The 21418-nt window shown below is 36.3% G+C and overlaps 1 protein-coding gene across 2 annotated transcripts; it reads left to right on the top strand.

Annotated features, from left to right (window-relative positions):
- Positions 1-1238: 1238 nt before the first annotated feature.
- On the top strand, positions 1239-15253 carry PRDX4 (peroxiredoxin 4). 2 transcript variants are annotated; one of them, XM_023498929.2, is made up of 8 exons: positions 1239-1578; positions 5365-5482; positions 7984-8100; positions 8927-9049; positions 11887-12017; positions 13093-13127; positions 14180-14226; positions 15139-15253. In XM_023498929.2, exons 1-8 carry the CDS (start codon positions 1329-1331, stop codon positions 15140-15142), a joined length of 825 nt encoding a protein of 274 aa, XP_023354697.1. In that variant the 5' UTR covers positions 1239-1328; the 3' UTR covers positions 15143-15253. The 2 variants fall into 2 exon arrangements, with proteins under 2 accessions (XP_023354697.1, XP_023354696.1); XM_023498928.2 differs by lacking the exon at positions 14180-14226 and having other exon boundaries at positions 1248-1578.
- The last annotated feature ends 6165 nt before the right edge of the window (positions 15254-21418 follow it).

The following is a 21418-nucleotide window of genomic DNA, read 5'->3' as shown; positions in this document are numbered from 1 at the left end:
AGGAAATCCCTGGGACAGTTTTTCTCAAAAGAAATCTTTGCTACCTCATTAGACTGCCTTCTACTGGTTCTTTCCATGTATTTATAATTTTGTGTTATTTGGCCTTTTTACTTCTAAAAGTGACACTAGAAATGAAGAAATATCCCACAAAATTGATTATGGAATCTTGGTTTATACAGAATTCTTTTCTCCACTGAGGAAATCCCTGGGACAGTTTTTCTCAAAAGAAATCTTTGCTACCTCATTAGACTGCCTTCTACTGGTTCTTTCCACGCATTTATAATTTGGTATTATTTGGCCTTTTTACTTCTAAAAGTGACACTAGAAATGAAGAAATATCCCACAAAATTGATTATGGAATCTTGGTTTATACAGAATTCTTTTCTCCATTGAGGAAATCCCTGGGACAGTTTTTCTCAAAAGAAATCTTTGCTACCTCATTAGACTGCCTTCTACTGGTTCTTTCCACGCATTTATAATTTGGTATTATTTGGCCTTTTTACTTCTAAAAGTGACACTGGGAATGAAGAAATATCCCTCTTAAACTGGCCCAAGAGGAGTGGCTCTGAAATCGGAGGGCTGGGTGTGAATACAGTAGCTAGATGACAGCAGAGAGTGCTGGAGCTGGAGTTAGGAAGACTTCTTTCTCAGCACCTTCCTCCCAGGGTTAGGGATCAAATGCGTTATTGGCAAAGCGCTCGCCAACCGTATTACACTTCGCGAATGCTATTAGCAATAGGCTCAGCGCCGCCCGAGGCTAGTCCCGCAGCTTGGCGAGAGTTGGCGGGCGGGAAGGCGTCGGAAGGGCCGGGCAGCTTGGGTTAGACGCTGAGAAAGCGGAGAGGAGGATGGCGGATGCAGAGGAAAGGACAAGGATACTGCGCACGCACGCACGCACGCACGAAGCGCGCCGAGCTCATCCCCACGGTGTCTGACCGCGGGGCTCCTAAGGCTGCCAAAGGCACCCGTGGGCGAGCACAAACCAGGGGAGCGCCTCGGGACCGAGCCTTTTACCTTCCCGGGCCAGGCCCGAGGCAACCCCGTAGGGGGGGTGAGAAGCGGTCCCGAGAGCGCGCCTTCAGGCACTGACACGTCGCTCCCACGCGGCCGCCTCCTCGCAGAGCTCCCCGCCCCCTTTTTGTTTATCCCTTCCCGGGCCGAGGGCCGGGAGCAGCGACCCAGACGGAGGCCACAGGTCCTGCGCCGGCAGCCCCCGGCGCTGTCTCCACAAGGGTCCGCCCAGTTGCGCGCGCATCCACAGCGCGGCGAGCGGGCCGGCGGGCGGGCGGACAGACGCGAACGTGCCGAGCCGCTGGTGTTGCGTGGCCATGGAGGACTGGGTCGGACCCCGTGGGCTGCGCCGCCGCGGGCGGGGGGGCGCCGCGCTGCTGCTGACGGCGGTGCTGCTGCTTCAGGCTGCGCCCGTGCGGGGCAAGACTGCCCCGGGGCCCGCCGAGCAGCAGCGGCCCCGGGCCCCCGAGGGCGAGTGCCACTTCTACGCCGGAGGTCAAGTGTACCCGGGGGAGGCGGCCCGCGTGCCGGTGTCGGACCACTCTCTGCACCTCAGCAAGGCCAAGAGTAGGTGCTGCCCCGGCCCGGGCGGGGGCGGGGTGGGGGCAGCGCCGTTCGCTCCCGGGAGGGGCCCTCCCCAAACCGCGGCGCGGGCTGCGCCGGCCCGGCTGTGATTTGGGGAAGCGCCAAGGACGTTGTGGCGAGTGAAGCCTTTGCTTCGTGAGCCCGCCGCAGGCCGCGAGCCCCGCCGCCTGACTGGCCCCAGCGACCGCTGTTAGCCTGTTGTGGAGTTTTAAATCTGTGCCCCTTCCGCGGTTTAGTTTTACACGTGCCGTCGTATTCTAGGACAAAAAGAAAGAGCGCGCTAGCTAGCGGAGACTAAGGATGGGGGCCGATCCGATTTGTGCCCCTTTGTGTTTGGGTGGCTTTGGGCAAATGGCTTTGCCACTGGGCCTCAGTTTCCCCACCTGCAAAATGGAGGCGTGCCATTACTCAGTCTCTACACTCCCATCTAGTTCTACATTTGTGATAGTGGTAGTGATGATGATGCTGTAGCAGTAGTAGTAGTGATGGTAGTAGTAGTAGTAGTAATGGTGGTGGTAGTATTAATAATGGTGGTAGTAGTAGTGATGATGGTAGTAGTAGTAATGGTGGTAGTAGTAGTAATAATGGTGGTAGTAGTAGTAATGGTGGTGGTAGTAGTGATAATAGTAATGGTAGTAGTAGTGATGATGGTAGTAGTAGTAGTAATGGTGATAGTAGTAGTAGTAATGGTGGTAGTAGTAGTAATGGTAGTAGTAGTAATAATAGTAATGGTAGTAGTAGTAATAGTGATAGTAGTAGTAGTGATGGTGGTAGTAGTAGTGATGGTGGTAGTAATAGTAGTGGTAATGGTGGTGGTAGTAGTGATAATAGTAATGGTAGTAGTAGTGATGATGGTAGTAGTAGTAATGGTGGTAGTAGTAGTAATGGTGGTAGTAGTAGTAGTAATGGTAGTAGTAGTAATGATAGTAATAGTAGTAGTAATAATGGTGGTAGTAGTAATGGTAGTAGTAGTAGTAATAGGCAGAAAGCAATGGGAGGGAGTAATAATGGTAGTAGTAATAGTAAAATGGGGAGAGCAGAAAATGGTGGCAGCAGAATAGAGCAGTAATGGTAGAGTAATAGTAAGGAGTGGAGTAGACAAGGAGAGAGTAAAGAATAATGGAGTAGAGAATGGTAGCAGAATAGAGCAGTAACAAGGGGCAGTAAAGTAAGGCAGTGAGTAGAGAATAGAGAAGAGGGGAGTAGAAGGTGGGGAGTAGAATAGTAATAATGGTAGTAGTAGTAATGGTGGTAGTAGTAGTGATAATAGTAATGGTAGTAGTAGTGATAATGGTGGTAGTAGTAATAATGATGGTAGTAATAATAATGGTAGTAGTAGTAGTGATAATGGTAGTGGTAGTAGTAGTGATGATGGTAGAAGTAGTAGTAATAGTAGTAGTAGTAGTAATGGTGGTAGTAGTAGTAGTAACAGTAACTAGTCAGGGTGATTGATTGGATTATAGCCTCTAGGTTCTCTTTCAGCTTCAAATGTACTTTCCTGTTATCTATGAGCAATAAAATGATTCCTTTCCAGAACAATAACTTTAATGTTTCTTAACAGCTTTTTTTGTGTTTCCTAAAACTAATATAGTACTCTTAAGGGACCAGGGGAAGAGGAAATGGAATGGGCAAATTGCATTCAATTTAGGTTCATAAACCTTTGTTCCCAGCCAATTTGACTATTTGCTTTTCTAGCTTACTTTAAAAAGGACACGTCAGTGATACTATGTTCAAGTCATGAGAAAAAGATTGTATGCCCCGTTAAGAGATTTAAGACTAACGCTTTGAGGAAAGACTATCATTTTTTAGTGTTTTTGATAAAATTAGTTTAACATCAAAGATAAATATGTATATTTATTTACTTGACCAGCACAGTGCAGAAGTCACTTAACAAATGGTTGATTAAAAATCCTGATTAAATCCACGAGAACTGTAAATGAGAGACACCCTTTTAGTTTAGAAAAAGCATATGCTTTGTAAGTGGAAACAATTGCTTAAGATATTTTGCAAACCTTAAAATTAGTCTAAATGTGAGTTGTCATGATTACAACATCATCAAGTGGTTATATTTCCAAATTGCAGGTATAAATGTAATCAGAGACAAATCTGAACTGATACAAATCCAAAAACTTAAGCTGATACTATCATTTTGCTTTCTAAAAACTTTTATTTTCAAGTTATGCATATAATTTTGTATATTTGCATGCTTCCAATAAAATCATACTTTGATGGAATGGCATGGAATGGAGAGGAAGGACCCTTGATTTCTCAAGAGTTAAGCCTGAATTGTCAATGCTGTAAAGTTACCCATACATATAACCTGTAAAATAAAAGGCTATTAAATTTAAAAAAAAAAAAAAAAAAAATAAGAGTTATGCCTGGTAATTTTTCTAAGTTTAGGGAAATTCATCACCAGTTTTGCTGAATGATACATTTTTCAGTTACAGTAAATTTCAAAGATAATATATATTATTGAGGGAATTCTGTCTACATTGAAGGGACTTCCCACATCAGTAGTTAAAAGATCTTTGAAATAATGTAAACGTACACACACTTAAATTTTAAGAAAATTTTTATAAATCTTGCTATATCAGATCCCTTGTTATTATTCCACAAGCAAAGTGAATCTATATTTGTATTTATGGCTTTCATTTTGAAAAGAATTATTGTCACTTCTGAAAAGTTATAATTTCCAAATTTTACTGATTTTTTTTTTAGCCTATTAAGGTACCTTAAAATGTTTGTGGCATTTAGCCATTTACTAAACAAATTATACCACTCCATGACTTCTCATGAAAACCAAAAAAAGTTTCCTCTTTGTCTGAAAACACACTTTACTTTTATGTATTTGCTTCTTTCCATATAGGCACTTAACAAATTTACACTTCAAAGAGCTGTAGCTGGAGTTCAATTCATATATGTAACTTGACTCTGAATGTCTACACAGTTTTTCCAAGTAGATATATATTCAAGTAATGATACAGGCAAACCTGACTTTGCAAAAATCAAAACTTACTGAACAAAAGTTAATAATTTTTTTCTTTTTTTTTTTAATCACCTAGGTAATTTTCATTAATCACTTATGAGCATCCCCATGTTTTGATCCCTACTGACTCCTTATTTTGATAATATCATTATAATCTTTTAATACTCGGAAATTTTTCTTAGCACAAAACATAAAATTCAGTTCAAATCTATTTGAGAGTCTCTTTGCCTATCCTTGAAACTGCCATTTTAGAAAATTTTATAAATAGGTACCAGCTTTAGAAAGTAGAAAAAAATGGGTCAAAAATTATGTTTAAGCCCTTCTTCCTACTTACAGCACCTGTTTATCAATATTTGCTGAATACCTGTCAAATTTTGGGTGCTATACTGAAAACATATTCTCTTGCTTTCCAGAAATTTCAGGGAAACATCATTGTCTTGTTAGCCTTCAGAAGCCAAACAGCTATCTAATTTATTCATTATTTATTTTAATGAAGTTTTAACATTCTTATAAGTGGCATCAAGTAATAATGCTTGTTAACTAAATTCTGGAAATCTCTCATGGATCTAGAGCCGTCTTCCAAAAAAACAAGCATTTGAAACTTGGCATCCAGTCTTCTCTAACTCTATAGAGGCCTTGTTTTGTGTCATAAGTATTCATTAGTATGAAAGATGATTTTCTAGGAAGCAGCCTCAGGCAATTTCTCCAGCAATTCTCTGTGTGACATAACCTTTCACATTAACTATGTGTGCAATTTCTTTTTCTTAATTTTTTTTTTTAAGTTTCGAAATCAGCACCTTATTGGGAAGGAACGGCTGTGATAAATGGAGAATTTAAGGAGCTCAAACTAACTGATTATCGAGGAAAATACTTGGTTTTCTTCTTCTATCCACTTGACTTGTAAGTAAGACTCTCCAAAGTATTACACATCAAAACTTCAATTAATTAGTATCCAATAAAGCAGAAATCTCATGTCAGTTAACCAGAAGTTTTTCTCAACATTCACCTTTTGGAAATGATGCAAAATCAAACACTAATTCCAATATCCTACGTTTACTCTTAACTACAGCATTTTTATTCACAATTATTAAAATGCCTTAGAGAAAAGAGAAATTGAGCTTAAGAGTTAGGAGGGAGATTTTGAATCCCAGTTGTGATAAGTCATATAACCATGAGCATGTCGCTTAATTTAGTGACTTTACCTGAGCTTTAGTTTTCTGCCAAGAGTATGCCAAGTATGACATTTTCAAACTTCATGAAAATAAGAGTATGCAAAAATAACCCCAGGTTTCCTGTTTGAATACAATTACTTTCTAATATTCTATAAAAGCCCTTTTAAAGTGCTTCCTAATGGCATGGAGCTGACTCTGGTTTCTTAAAGATCATGCCAGAGGAGCATAAGTTAAAAGAAGGTTTGAGTTCAGACTTAGTGATGGATTGCATATCATCAGATGTTAGCTGAGCTAACTTCGGATAGAGTCATCACCATATAGGCTTCAGAATGATGTGCTTTTCAGCCTTGCAATTTGAAAAACCATCTAAGCATCTAAATTGAGGGTTTTTTTTTTTTTTTTTTTTAATCAAAATCCATAGAGGGAGTACCTATATTGGCAGAATTACAATTCATTGATTTTTTTTTTTTATGATGCTAAAAAAGGAAATAGAAAAATGCTTCCTGACATATCTGCAACAAATTAATGTTACCGTTTCATTAGAATTCATTTGGAACTTCTTCAGTACAGTTTAAGCTTACTGGGAGACTACATAAGCCCATCTCTATTGGTTCCTCCTTAGATTCCTCCAAATTGGGAAGATTTGGCATTTCACTCCATGAATTCTACCAAATCAACTTTATTAAGCTGTTTAGCTGAACAGATCTGTAAGAAAAAATTTCTAATTAAAGTAACATTTGAACAACTGCAGTGTGTAATATGACAATCTAGTAGAAACTCAAACTGAAAAATACCTATATATGAATGCACAAAATAGGGGTGGGCTGGTAAATGTTTAGCAAACAAGCTCTCCTGGTGCTACATATTTTTAAAATATAATCTGCATTATTAGCACTTTAAAGTAGCAAAGCAATAATCCAAGTCCAGAATTGTACCAGTTGCCAATTTTTGAGGTGTAAATCTGGCCCTGAAAATTTAGCAATCAGGTTCTTCTGTTAAAGCTAATTTATGGATAAAATAGGAAAGAACGTTTAGAATTCCTTATAGTGAGAAAACTCAGCTGCTTTTACTATAAGGGCAAAAAACGGTTCCCTCCCCCCCAAAAAAACCACCTTATATTGATAAAATAAATTTTTTAAAAGTAGAGTAAGGCAACTGGAAATGTGTTTGCAATTCTGATTTGTTTTTTAAAAACTCAGTAGGAAACAAGTAGTTATTATTCTACAAGTACAAAACATGTCAGTTCTCCTATCCTGGGCATGTTCCCTGGAAAGAGTCCTGAGGTTTTGTCCCAAAAGCTGTTTTGTGGCTTTCAACAAAGTGATGAAATGTCAGGCCTTTTTTCTGCCATTATTTTTGTTTATCTGCCCTAAGTCATTTGGGGAAATCTGCCTGAGAAATCAAAATATTTGAAAATTTAAATTGAGTAAAGGAAATAATTCACTCCTCAATATACCCAGTATTTCTCCCAGTGAAGAGAGAAATAGCTTTTGGGGAAGACAAAGGGTTGTAAAAACTCTTTAATTACCTAGAAGCTGGATAAGTTCCTTGCAGTAGTCAAATACTAAGTTTTAAGCACTGTTCAAATCACTGGGGATACAAAGAAAAGTTAGAGATAGTTCCTCTTCTCATGGAGCTTATAATCTACTGCTGGAGATGGTTTGCAAATAACCAAGTATGAACAGGCTATACATACAAGGTACACTGGAAAATAATCAGCAGAGAAAAATTATTAAGAAGGATTGGGAAAGTCTTTTCTGTAAAGGTGGGAAGCCAAAAGGCAGAGTTGAAGAGGGGAGAGCATTGCATGCATGGGGAAACAGCTGGTGAAATATGCCCAGTCAGGGTATCAAGTGTCTTGTTGTTCAAAGAACAGTAGGAAAGTCAGTGTCATCACTGAATCACAGAGAAATGAAGTTGGGGAAGGAGGAAGGTGGCTTTTGTAGGATATTGAAATGAGTTCTAGGATTCTTGAAGGGTCAATTGGTCAGATCTAATAAGTTCTGGTATATAAAAGTTTCTGGAATTCTCAATCAAAAGTATCTTCTAAATTAATTACTGCGTATAGTAATTTCATATCTAAAACTGATATTTTAGTGTATATTAGGCCTCTTAGAATTTAGAGAATGTTCTGGAGAAAATGGAAATTATTTTGATACTAAAAAAAATATGAATAATTTCTGAGAAAACTGAATTGCTTTTTCTTTTTTTTTTTTTTCCATCTTTCAGCACTTTTGTGTGTCCTACTGAAATTATCGCTTTTGGTGATAGAATTGAAGAATTCAAAGCAATAAATACAGAGGTGGTTGCATGCTCTGTTGATTCACAGTTTACCCATTTAGCATGGTATGTGATTTACCTTTTACATGTTTTTTATTTTTTTTTAAGTACCTATTAATTTGTAGATCGGATTCCTTTATGGCAATAAAAATGACTTAAGGATTTATATCAGAATATTCAGTAATTGATTTATAAAGTGGAAAATGAACTACTGATCTAATCAAATTAAAATATGAATGCCTAAGAAGACTATTGACTTTTTAAATGGCAAAAGTGGATTAAATGCAAAATTTATGAAAAGATAAAAAATATATGTTTTTGAATGTGGCCAATGTGGGGGGTGGATCAAGCCTCTCCAAAAGGAGAGGTAAATTCAATGATAAGAGAGCCATTTCCAGAGGAGAAAGCTTGGGGAATAAGAAAGGACAAAAAGTATGATTTATTATATATACTTTTTTTTTCCAGTAAAGGTGGGGAGGAGAGAAAAAGATAATTGTTCAATTAAACTGTACTTTTAAAGAAGGAAAAATATGATGTTGACGGGGGGAAATGCTGGGGTTTTTTAATTGTGCCTGCATTTGATTTGTGACCTTGAACTGAGAGAAAAAAATATCTTTGAAATTTGTCATTTTATTGGCAAACGTTTTTAGAGAGGCAACATCGTCCAGTTGAAAATGCTGAACTTGAGTTCAAATCCCAGCTCGTCTTGTTTTGAATTTGGCAAATTACTAAAATGAATTACTTATTGCTCACATGAATGGTTGGACCTCCAAATCCTTTTCACCTCTGAATAGAGGTGATTATCTTGTAGAAACACCGTGGTGTTTAACTGTTTTTAGCTGATGAGAATCATAATCTATAAGAAATATATACTTGATTTTTTTTTTTTAAGGATTAATACCCCTCGGAAACAAGGTGGTCTTGGGCCAATGAAGATTCCACTTCTTTCAGATTTGACCCATCAAATTTCAAAAGATTATGGAGTTTATCTGGAGGACTCAGGTCACACTCTTAGGTACTTCCTTCCAGATTTATTTCCTACTTTTCTTAAAATGAATTTTATTTGGTTTAATGGATAACATAGTTTGTTTTAAAAAATTATTTACATCTTTAAGGCTGTTGTAAATGCTTTAGGAATGTTATATGAATGTATGATTATATCTTTCTTTGTATATGTAGATATATGAAGAAATAAGCCATTTCAACATATTATTTGTATATATATATATATAATTTATATATACTGCATCCTGAAATAATGCATTGAAAACCAATTCCTCTGACATGGATGAAAATTTAAGAGATGTCATTAAACAGTTTTCACTAGGCCTATAATGTTAAGTAAATAATTTTAAAAAAATTGGTTAAAAAATCATTAAATCAATAAGGGGGGAGGGGAGGGGAGGAGAGACAGGGGGAGGAATAGTGACTTATCCAGGGTCACACAATTAATATCAAGTGTTTGAAGCTAAATTTGAACTCAAGTCCTCCTGACTCTGAAGCCAGTGCTCTATCCACTGGACTACCTAGCAATCCCAGGATAATAATCTTCAAAGGATTTAATTTGGATTTGTAAGTAGAAAATATTTTTGAACTGTGCATCTCAGTGGCAGCAGTCAATCCCCTAGATTAACTTTGCTGGGAAGGGTTGTGCCAGTTTTAAGATTCGGTTCTTTTGTCATTTAATTTTGTGTCACTCTTTAATTTCTAATAACAAGGTTTCTGAGCAGCCAGTGATGTCTTCCATGTATAGGAAGATAACATTATGACATTTTAATAACATTTGTGAATTATTTTTCCAATAAAAATTAAGGATTTTATTTTACTTCTCCTTCATGGGTATTGTAGATTTATTTAGAGTACAGTCTTTACTATATCATATCATATGTATCATATGACTTTGTCCTTATTAGTGTGATCTATCCAAATGAATATAATATCCTATTATAGACACAAAAATGAAAAAACACTGAAGGAGTGGAAACTCCCAACTTTAATAGGGGTTAATTTCATAAGTCATATAGCCAGTCTGTTTCCTCATCTATGGAATGGGGATAACAGTCGCATTTATTTCTTGAGGTTGTAAGCATAAAGTGAGATTGATATTTATAAACTTTAAAATGCTATATATAAAGTGCTGTTATAACTATGATGCATTTTTATTCCTATCCCAATGGCTCATCCTGGTGTGTGCATGACTCTAGGTTTTCCAAAACTATCACAGCAGAGGCAAACTTTTGCAGGAAAGATTGCAGTCTCACTGTGGACTGGATGTCTTAAGGATTATCCTAGCCAAGTCAGGCATATGGTATTGAATATTTTATTTAGCACATCAATTCTTAAACACTCTCCTAAGTTAGATAGGTTGAAATTCTGCTTCATTGGAGGAAATACCTTTACTGATAAATTACACATTCGTGAAGAATCAAAATTAGGAGTAAGTTGTTAGTAGTGAACTAATAGTAAACTAATTAGTAAATGAAATTACTAGAAAGAAAAATATTAATCCAAGCAGATTAATAAAATTCTTAATTTCACATGGTAAATAGTTCCATTGTAATCTCCAAGCTTTTATACTGATTATGCTTCCTTTTGATATCACTCTGACTCCCTTCAAGACTCAGCTCAAATTGAACCTCTTTCCCTCAACTTCCTTCTACTCATAATATAAATAAATATATTATTTATATTTTATTTTTATGTAAGTGTTCCTGTTAGAAAGCAAGGACTACTGTGTTTTAGCCTTTCTTTGTATCCCCAATGCTTAACATAGTGCCTGGCTTGTCATAAGTGCTTAATAAATGGTATGTTGATTAATAATTGATTTGCATGGAAATAACAATTAAATATATGCAAGTTGATGAAGCTGCTGAAAGTGTGAGGAGAGAAAGGTTGCCCAGGACAAAAGTCTTTGGGACAGTTAGACAAAGTGTTACCATTGATGAGCCAGCAAAGGACATGGTAGAGAAGGCCTAGTCAGACAGGAAGAGAGAGGGAACCAAGAGAAAATACTATCATGAAATTCTAGAAAGGATAGAATATCCAGGAAGAGAGAGGGTAGTCATCATTGTCTGGTGCTCTAGAGAGGTCACATTAGATGAGGACTGAGAAAAGATCTCATAAGATTATCGTTAACATTAGAGAAAACAGTTTTCAATTGAGAAATGAAGTTGGAAGTGAGATTGCAAAGGGTTTATTAGTAAGTGAGGAGAGGATGTTAGGGACAACGAATAGACATGTTTTCTAAAAGTTTGGCCAAGAGAGAGAGAAATGACACCTTATCTTAAACCTGGGGTGGGAGGGAAGATTTGTCTGAGTCGGGTAGGGAGAGACTCAGTAGATAAGGAAAGTTGCTAAAGAAATAGAAAGACAAGAGAAGAACCACTCATGTCAAGAGACTGAGAAGAGAAAGTATCTAAGGATTATCTTGAGTTTCTCCAGAATAAATATTGCTTTCAAATTCTTAGTGATTAAAATTAAATAAAATGGATGATAAAAATTATTGGGTGACACTTTTTTCACTTTTACTCCCCCAGGATATATTTATCTTGTCTATGTAACTTCATTGTCCTTTCCTGTAGATGTAAGTTCCTTCAGGGCAGGAAATGTTTGATTTTTGTCCTTATACTTGCAGTGTCTATCACATAACCAATGCAAAACAGAAACTTCTTGATTAATTCCTTAGCAGAGAAACTTAAAAATGTAGGATGTTTGTGCACAATTAAAGAAGAAAAGTCCCAGGAGACTGTTTTAGATTCTGTCTCTTGAGTCAATTGTGGATATTAGAGTGTAGAAACATTTGCCTTCAGTGAAAAAGAATTTTATTTCTTTTAACTATTCTTCAATTTTCAGAGGTCTTTTCATTATTGATGATAAAGGAATTCTGCGACAGATTACAATGAATGATCTTCCTGTTGGTAGATCAGTTGATGAAACACTACGTTTGGTCCAAGCATTCCAGTATACTGACAAACATGGAGAAGGTGACCTTTTCTTTTCTGTTTTAGAGTTAGCAGCTATCACAGACTTTTTATCTTATTAGTCTAAAAAATAGCAACACAGTTATTGTTTCTTGTAAAGAAATAAATTTAGATATGGTCATTTCAGTCTTCTGATTAAGCTGTAGTTAAAACTGAGAGCTAATTCACTTTTATTATTTGAGGATAAGTTTAATTTGTTTATAAAATTCATTTCACAGATTGTTACTAATACATTCTTACCTACTAAATCAAGGGAAAAAATAAAATCAGAATCAATTACTTAAATCCCACACAATTTAAAATTGGGTTGCTCATTCAAGAATTACTGAAAGTAGCCATAAATTTGTGACAGTGTCTTTTTTTTTCACTTTAGGTTTCTATAATTCAAAGTATGCCATATTCTTACTGTTTTAATGAGCACTCATTTGTATTTACCCATTGTTCTGGTTTTCAAAAATATAGTAATTTCCTTGAGTCTCCTTGTTGTGACAATTAGTGGAAACCTATCATTAAGTTCCTTTGCTCTAGGGAGTTTTAATGGTGACCAAACTCAATGAAAATTTCAGGTTGTTCAACTTCTAGTACAGAGCATAATTTCCTTAAACATACAATTCAGTGTATGGGTCAGAGGGGAAGTTTCTCTTTGTTTTTCAAATATTCCTTTTGCTAGAGTAATGAACCAGGCCATTGGGTACAAAGTGCTAACTTTTATATGACTTGCAGTTTGGTAAGAATTCTGTATAAATATCTAAGCTCAATTCTCTAATGATTTTACTTGAACAAATTTTCTAATTAATATTTGAGACGAATTTAATTCAGTTGTTCATTTTTTCATTGTAAATTTTTAAACATAAATTGACATTTGTGAACATAGGCCAGTTTTCTGTTGGCTTATTCAGCATCTGAAATTTTTTGCTTAGGGAAAACAATCTTACATAAAAGTAGAATGCTCAGCCCCATAGAAGAATTCTTCTGTAATTATATATTAGTAGCACTCGGTTCCAGTAATTAAAAATAAACCAAAGATAACTTTTTTTTTTAAGTTAATATTTGATTGTTTGCTTTTCCTTCCCATTAGTTTGCCCTGCTGGTTGGAAACCTGGTAGTGAAACGGTAAGTTTAACTGATGTGACTTGAGACTAGAAACAAGGTAGATGGAAGGCAAAAATCAGATAAGCTTAGAATGTGATTTCCCATGGTGGCACTCACTATCTTACTTCATTAATGGGCCCCAGTGTCAGAAGGCAAAACTTCTTAGCCCTTTAGGGAGGGTAATTGGAGCTAGAATATACAGACTTCTAAGATATTGCCAAAATTTGACTTATCTTAAAATTTACAATATGTTAGAGCCAATTTGCATCCAATATAATTTCCCTATAGAGTAGAACTCATGCTTGTTTATTATGGAAAATATCAATTTATTAAGGTGGCACAGTTAGTTAATGGCAGATATGGGACTACAAATTCAGTCTCCTGACACCCAGATAATGTCATTGGTTAAAAATTCACATTTATATAATTCTTTGCAATATACAGAACCATAGGAAGCTGGTTTCCATTATACCCAAGTTCCTCTTTAAATAGTACAAAGCTCCATGGAGTTAGTAAAAATTCCAAATGAAATGCAAAAAAAAAAGTATTTTAGTGTATGCTTTAAGATATATGACAATGACTTGGATTTGATTAACTTTTGAATGAGTTACATGTACCTTACACACTAACAAAAGCAAAAGACTCCTTTAAAAAAAATAGTATTAAGGAAGAGACTATTTGTCATATAAATTATTTGCTTTGCATTCAACTTGTCAAACTACTATTGCAAAGTGTAGCATTATATCAGAAACCTGTTTCTAGATACTAAGATATCAATGCACTTAATACTTTTTTTATCCTTGAATATACTTCAGCAAGTATTTATTTATAGACAGCAACTGCATCCAGGGTATTCTCCCTAAGTGTTAAATTTTTAGTTTGGTAATAGTTACAGATTTTGAGAATCACTGATCCTTTTTAATCCCATAAAAATTATAAATTAGAAGAACTCTAATGTTCCCATTAAAATTGAGATAACTCAGATCAACCAAAAATTTTGTCTAGGAGGAAATTACTTTTAATATAAATTAACATCTGTAGACATTCTCTATCAATGTGCTTGATTTAATTAGATCAAACCTGAAGAAGCTATGAAAGCCTGGTGGCCAAAAGAAGAGTTGTAAGTATATTGAGGGAATTTGTATACAGATGTTAATCTACTAAATGAATTATAAATCTGTTAATGGAGCATTTCAAATGGATAAATATGAAGAAATGAGACTTACTCATTCTGTGCTAAATGTGTCCATGTATTAATAATGTTTCTGGCCCTGGTCAAGTGCCTTCATCAGTTATATGACACTTGGGGCCCTTCCCAGCTCCTTCCCCATTCTAGGCCTATGATCCTTTGATCATATATTGGAAAAAAATAACAGTTTTAAGTCATAAGAATGAGCAAGGGTAGCTATTCAGTTAAGTGATTTTCAAATGTGAATTGTACAGACAATTCTCCTCTAACATAAATTCACATTAAAAAAAAAACAAAAAACAAAAAAAAACACCTATGTGAACTGGACTGTTTCCTCTCTTCCCACTCTTGCCCCTTTGCTCCACACTTGAGAGCCTCCCATACCACACCACCTCACCCCCCAAAAAACAAACATAAACTTGCCAGTGAAGGCCCTGCAGAGAGAAGATCCGCCCCCTCCTCCTGAGACCTTTGCTCTGCTTTGCTCCTGCCCACATATCTGTCTGGTTTCCATGTGTTTGTCCTTTCATTTTTAGTCATGTCTTCATCCCTGTCCTCTGCCCATTTCTCTTTTCATTTCTCTTTGTCTTTTCATTTCTCTTTCCCCAGAACCCATGTATCTTTAAACCATGTGCTGGACCCACTTCTCACTCTCTTCCCCTTTGGCTCAAGGCCCCTTTCTGCCTGGCTTCCTCCTTTCCCCACATGCAGGAAAATTCACATTACATAAACATTGCTTTACATAGAGTTCTGTTGAATGGTCCACTTTGGTAAAGAGAGAATGTCTACTTTGAGTATGATAATGAGCCTTCTGAATAAATTACTTTCTTCTTTCTTATACAGATAATTCCAGATCCAGCTGGAAAATTGAAGTATTTTGATAAACAAAATTAAAATGTTTGCTCAGGTCATGTCAAGTTCCAAGATTACAAATAAAATGTTAGTGGTTTTGATACTACTTTGTGTTTGTAGTGATTGGAATGCACCTTAATAGGAGGAAACAGAAGGAGGCATGATGAGCACTACTTCCCATAGCCCATGGTATTTATTCCTTGGTGAATTATCTTGGAGGACTCACAACAAACAAAGAAAATCTATTGAGAATTCTTTTGTCTCCTTGGGGATATGAAAGGGACAAGTAGTTAGACACTACTGAGAAGAGGAAGCAAACATACTCTGCTTAAAAAAAAAATCCTTGTCATCAAAGTCATGGCAATAGTGAAATTGTGAAAATGTACACTTGTGTGACAGAATTCTTATAGACGATTTAGCATATGCAAATTGACTATTCAGGTAAGCAATATGATTCTCTATTGTGTCATATACACCTCAAAAAATTACTGATGTACATAATAGCCCTTAAATATCTACTCATCCATCATCGTTTAATATATTTTATACCCGTTAGTTCTTACAGTTCATATATCTACTCTCAGGATCACAAATTTTTTAAATTGTGTCCTTTGAGTCCCCTTTCAGTAGCCTGAAACCATTTCTTCATACTTTTAATATCATCAAGCCAATAAATATTTATTAAAGCACTATATGTTAGGCACTGTGCCAAATAGTAGAACTACAAAGATAAGACCATTAAGTTTCTGCCATCAAAGAGCTTACATTCTAATGAAAATACATATATTTGTATATAGAAATATGTTTTGGGAGATCAAATGCATTAGTGGCTGAACCTGAGGAATGAGAGAGACTTCATATGCAAATTGGAAGGGATTTCAGATGGCAGAGATGAGGAAGAAATTCATCCCAGGCTTGGGGGATAGTAATTACAAAATGTAGGAGATGGAATGGTGTGTGAGGAAATCAGTAGGTCAATGGAGCCAGATCCTGCGATATGTGAACTGTAGTAAGATTTGGATAGGTGGAAATGGAGTAAACGTGCCAGAGAAAAGTCAGGAAATTGCACAACCTCTTCCCCAATTTCTCTTGGAAACAATGTTAAATCAAGCCTCTAAAGGGATTTTTTGGAGTGACAAGCTACAGAAAGATAGAATGAAAGTTTTTCACCTTAAGATAATTTAGGACTTAAGGAAAGGTCTGTATGTAAAAGGGGAGCACAGACTAGTGCAGACAGTGTCTGGGCAAGCCAGAAAAATGCTCTTTGCCATAGCACAGATCAGCTATTGTGGCCGCTTGGTCCTAGCTTAGGCGGCTAATAGGACAGGAGGCCAGCTGTGAGTCTCCATCCTATTTAAAATACTAGAAAGCATAGGAATAAGTGGAATTTTCCATAAAATGATTAGTATCTTACCTGAAACCTTCAGCAAGCATTATATATGATGGGGATAAACTAGAAATTTACCCAGTAAGAATGGGTAGGAGGACCATTATTAAGTATTGTACTAGAAATGTTAGCTTTAAGCAGTAAGAAAAAGAAGTTGAAGGAATTAGAATAGGGAATGAGAAAATAAAACTTAGTTTTTGCAGATATGGTATCCACTAGGTAAAAACCTACTGGAAATAACTAGCAAAGTTACAGGATATTAAAAAAAAAAAGCCATATAAATCCATCAGTATGTCTTTGTATTACTAACAAAGTCCCGCAAGGAGATAAGAGAAATTCCATCTAACAACTATAGACAATATGAATGAATTTGGGAGTTTACATGCCAAGACAGGATGAATACAATTGCAAAACACCACTGAGCTAAACAATTGGAAAAATATCAATTGTTTATAGGTAGGCCCAGTTAATATAAAAAAAATGACAATACCTAAATTAATTTAATTACCAGTGCCATATCCAATCAAACTACCAAAAAATTATTTGATAGAGCTAGAAAAAATCTTCTGGAAGAACAAAAGGTCAAGATGATAAAGAAAATTTATGGAAAGAAAATGCCAAGAGAGGTGGTCTAGCCCTACCACATCTAAAACTATATTATAAAGTGGCTGAAAACTATTTGGTACTGGCTAAGAAACGGAGTGGTGGATCAGTGGAATAAATTAGCTACAAAGGACACAATAGTCAATGACTATAGTAATCTGATAAACCTTAAGATTCCAGCTTCTGGGATAAGAACTTAGTATTTGACAAAAACTGGTGGGAAAATTGGAAAATTATGGCAAAAACTAGTAAGTGACCATTTTACATCATATACCAAAACCAAGGGCAAAATGGGTATAATATTTAGATAAATAGTATCAGCAAATTAAAAGAACAAGGAATAGCTTGCCTGTCAGATCTGTGGAGAAGATTTTATCTCCAAACAGCAGATAAAGAACATTATAGAATGCAAAACGGATAATTGACTAAAAAGGTTTTGCACAAACAAAACTAATGGAAACTAAGATTAGAAGGAAAGCGGAAAGCTCAAAAACAATTTTCATAGTCGTGTTTCTAATAAAGGTCTCATTTCTAAAATAAGAGAACTAAGTCAGATTTGTAAGAATACAAATCATTCCCCAGTTGATAAGTGGTCAAAGGATATGAACAGGTAATATTCAGGTGAAGAAATTAAAGCTATCTATAGTCATATAAAAATGTTTTGAATCATTTTTGATTAGAGAAATGCTAATTAAGACAACTGAGGTATCACCTTACACCTTTCTCTGATTGGCCAAGGTGACAGAAAAAGATAATAAATGTTGGAGGGAATGGGGAAAACTGGATCACTAATGCACCAATCCAACTATTATGGAGAGCAACTTGGAACTATGCCCAAAGGACTATCAACCTGGGCATATGCTTTGATCCAGCAGTATCACTATGGGGTCTGTAACTCAGAGATCATTAAAAAAAGGAAAAGAACCCACATGTGCAAAAATGTGTAGCAGCTCTTTTGTGGTGGCAAAGAATTGGAAAACGAGTGAATGCCCATCAATTAGAGAAAGGCTAAGTTGTGATATGTGAAAATAATGGAATATTCTATATTCTAAGAACAATGAAATATCATTGTTCTATAAGAAATGATGAGCCGGCTGATTCCAGAAAAACCAAGAAAGACATGAACTTGATGCTGAGTGAAGCGAGAAGAACTAAGAAAACAGTGTACTCAGCAACCACAAGATTGTGTGATGATCAGGTATGATACACTTGGCTCTTCTCAGCAATTCAGTGTGGAAAATGCCATCCACATCCAGAGAAAGAACTATGGAGATTGAATGCGGATTAAATCATACTATTTTACCTTTTCCCCCTTTTCTTGTGGTTTTACCTTTTGATTTTTTTTCCCCAACATGACTCATATGGAAAACTAAAAAGTGAATGTACATGTATAATCTAATACATTTTTTGAGTGTGGAGGGAGGGGATTCAATAGTATTTTATTTTTCCAGTTACATGTAAAGATATTTTTCAACATTCATTTTTGTAGGATTTTGAATTCCAAATTTTTTCCCCTTTCCTCCCACTTCCCAAGACACCAAGCAATCTGATATAGGTTTTATGTGTACAATAATTTTAAACATATTTCCATATTAGTCATTTAAAAAAAATTTTAAGACTTACACGAACTGATACAGATTGAAGTGAGCAGAACCAGGAGAACATTAGGTACAATAATAGCAACACTGTGATGATCAACTATGATAGACTTGGCTCTTTTAAGCAAAACACAGATCAAAGATAATTCTAAAAGACTCATGATGGAAAATGATATCCACACCTGGAGAAAAAAGCATGGAGTTTGAATGCAGATTAAAGTATTACTAGTTTGACTAAAGCTAGGTGGCTTTTGAGGCAAAGAAACTCTTTTAACAAGTCAAAAAAAAAAAAAAAATCTAAATAAATCAGGGAGGGGAATACTCTTAGGGTTTTTGGCCAAAGCAGAAATGATCACTTTTTACATTCATCTGAGTCAATCAGGACCCAAAATTTGATCAAATGTGGCTTGGCCTGGGGCCTATTAGGAGGGTTCAGTGGTCCAAAAGAAAAAACTTTTAAGAGCATGTGTAGGTAAAGGTAAGATTCCCTATGTGGACAGAGAAAGGGAAAGGGAAGGGGAAGGGAAGGAGGGAGGGAGGGGAGGGAGGAAGAAGGAAGGAACAATTGTTATCCTCATTTGAAAGATGAGGAAATTACCTGAGATTGAGTGACTTGCTTAGCATAACACAGCTGGTAAGAATCCAAGGTCAGATTTAAATTCAAGTATCCTTTTATCCTGCTTATCTAGAAGACAATCATTTAAATTCCTTAATCCCCAATTTTTCTCATCTGTAAAATAAGTGGATTGGATTAGGTGTAACCTTCAAGCTTTAAACATGATCCTCTGATCTTAAGTACATTTATGATTATCTATAAAACTGTCTTGAACTCAAATTTGAAAAATAAAAGGCTTATGAATATATTTCATAAATTTCTACAAAAGTGCCTGACATTATGATAACCAATAGGGCTTGAAGATAATCATGAAAGTCTGTCTTCACAAAGTTTACTTTCTAATGGGAAGGACAGTATGTTCATTACAAATTTATGTGTAGAATATACAAAATATATACATATATCACCAGAGATTAACCACTGAAAAAATGTCTTTTTATGTCATGGATGGATACCTTATAACTAGGAATTGAAGGAGAAGGAATATTTTTCGCTAGGCCCATTAGTCCCCAATTGGTTACAGTAATAGATATGGCCATTCCTTGGATTACAGCAATCCCCAAAGCACATTTAGTATCACCCAGAGGCTACTTCATTTTTCAGTGACTAATAACATAGTTTGTAGATTTGCCAGATCTATTGCTACTATGTACACAGAAGTCAATTTATTGGCCTTTGTGTACTTTGTTGTACAAGTAAGCAAGGGCAAGAAAAGGGAAGCAAAACTCAAACCACTCAATTTCAATCAGAGAACCTGAACTATTATCTATTAAACATCCTTCCATCTTGTCTACAAGTATTTCATGAAAAACATCTGGCAATGTCTTACTAAAATTCATATGCAGGGTGTCCCAAGTCTTAAGGCTGCCTCAAGCTTCTTTTGGGACACTAGGACTTTGAAAAACCTGAGCTCCAATTTAGAGATGACAGCTGAGGATCCAAGTAAGGCGAGTAGGGAAAACAAAGGCCCAGAAAGGTGAGGGTCTCATCACACAGCTAGAGAGAGCAAAGACTAGAACTGTAATTTGCTGTGGCAACAGGGATTCTGTAGCTGACTAGGAATACCCCTGAGAACTAATACAGGCAACTGGGTTGCCTGGCTTCATGGCCAGAGACCTGTAAGAATACAGGGAGTATTATTTGTATGCTCAATTGCTTTCATTCAGATGACATTTAGTTCCAAGAACCTTCAAATCAAGTCATCTCAATTTATCTTAGTGATTACTTTTTTCATCCACTTCATTTTCCACCTCTTCTTCCTAGTGTTATCATTTCCCCTCCATCACCACACCACCACCACCACTCCCCAACACATCTATCAAAGCTGTTTTTGAAAGGAAAAGAACAGGTGTGAAGGTGTTGGGGAGAAAGAGGCACATTTGTGTTTTCTTCACAAGACTGTAAATTGGTCCTGCCATTCTAGAAAGCAGTTTGAAACTATGAGAATGGGCAAGGAATAAACATTAATATAGCATAGATTATGTGTCAGGAACTAATGCTTTTTGCAGATAACTCTATGTTTCAAAAGTTACTAAACTGTACATACCTTTTGACCCAACTAGATTACTACTAAGTCTACACCAAAAAAAAATCAAGGAAAGAGAAAGACCACATATGTGTAAAAGATATTTATAGCAATTCTTTTAGTGGTAGCCAAAAATTAGAAATTAAGCATTTGTTCTAACAAAAAATAGCTAAACAAATTGTGATATGAATTCCACTATGATGCAGTTAATGGCAGTGCAGAGAGTTGTGAGAATTGGGGTGGGAATCCCCTCGACACACAGGTCCAACATGAAAGAATTCACAAATCTAAAAAGCCTGAATGGCAAAAGGGAGGTTTATTGTTGGCTGAGAAGCCAGCTTTGCTAGGAAGACAGACTTCTTCGTGGCAAGAGGTCCTGTTAGAGAAATAAAGGTTATTATCACTGAGAAGAGGGTATCTTCACAGTGGGCAAAAGTCCTGTCAGGCAGCTGTGCCAAGGAGAGAGGTTCCTTGGCAAGGCCTAATCCTGCTTTAGACTTCTGCAAAGATTTGGGGTTCAGAGTTGTCTTTTTATTGGCAGT

This window comes from Sarcophilus harrisii, chromosome 3 (assembly GCF_902635505.1).
Source record: "Sarcophilus harrisii chromosome 3, mSarHar1.11, whole genome shotgun sequence".
Classification (NCBI taxonomy): Eukaryota; Metazoa; Chordata; class Mammalia; order Dasyuromorphia; family Dasyuridae; genus Sarcophilus; species Sarcophilus harrisii.
Note: the sequence above shows the minus strand (reverse complement) of the source record. Positions and strands in the feature narration are given on the sequence as shown.

Bases quoted from the DNA above. Each gene is read 5' to 3' on its own strand.
- PRDX4 (XM_023498929.2), top strand. From the start codon at position 1,329: ATGGAGGACTGGGTCGGACCCCGTGGGCTGCGCCGCCGCGGGCGGGGG. The intron at 1,579-5,364 runs GTAGGTGCTGCC...TTTTTTTTTAAG, and splicing joins GCACCTCAGCAAGGCCAAGA to TTTCGAAATCAGCACCTTAT. The intron at 9,050-11,886 runs GTACTTCCTTCC...TTCAATTTTCAG, and splicing joins GACTCAGGTCACACTCTTAG to AGGTCTTTTCATTATTGATG.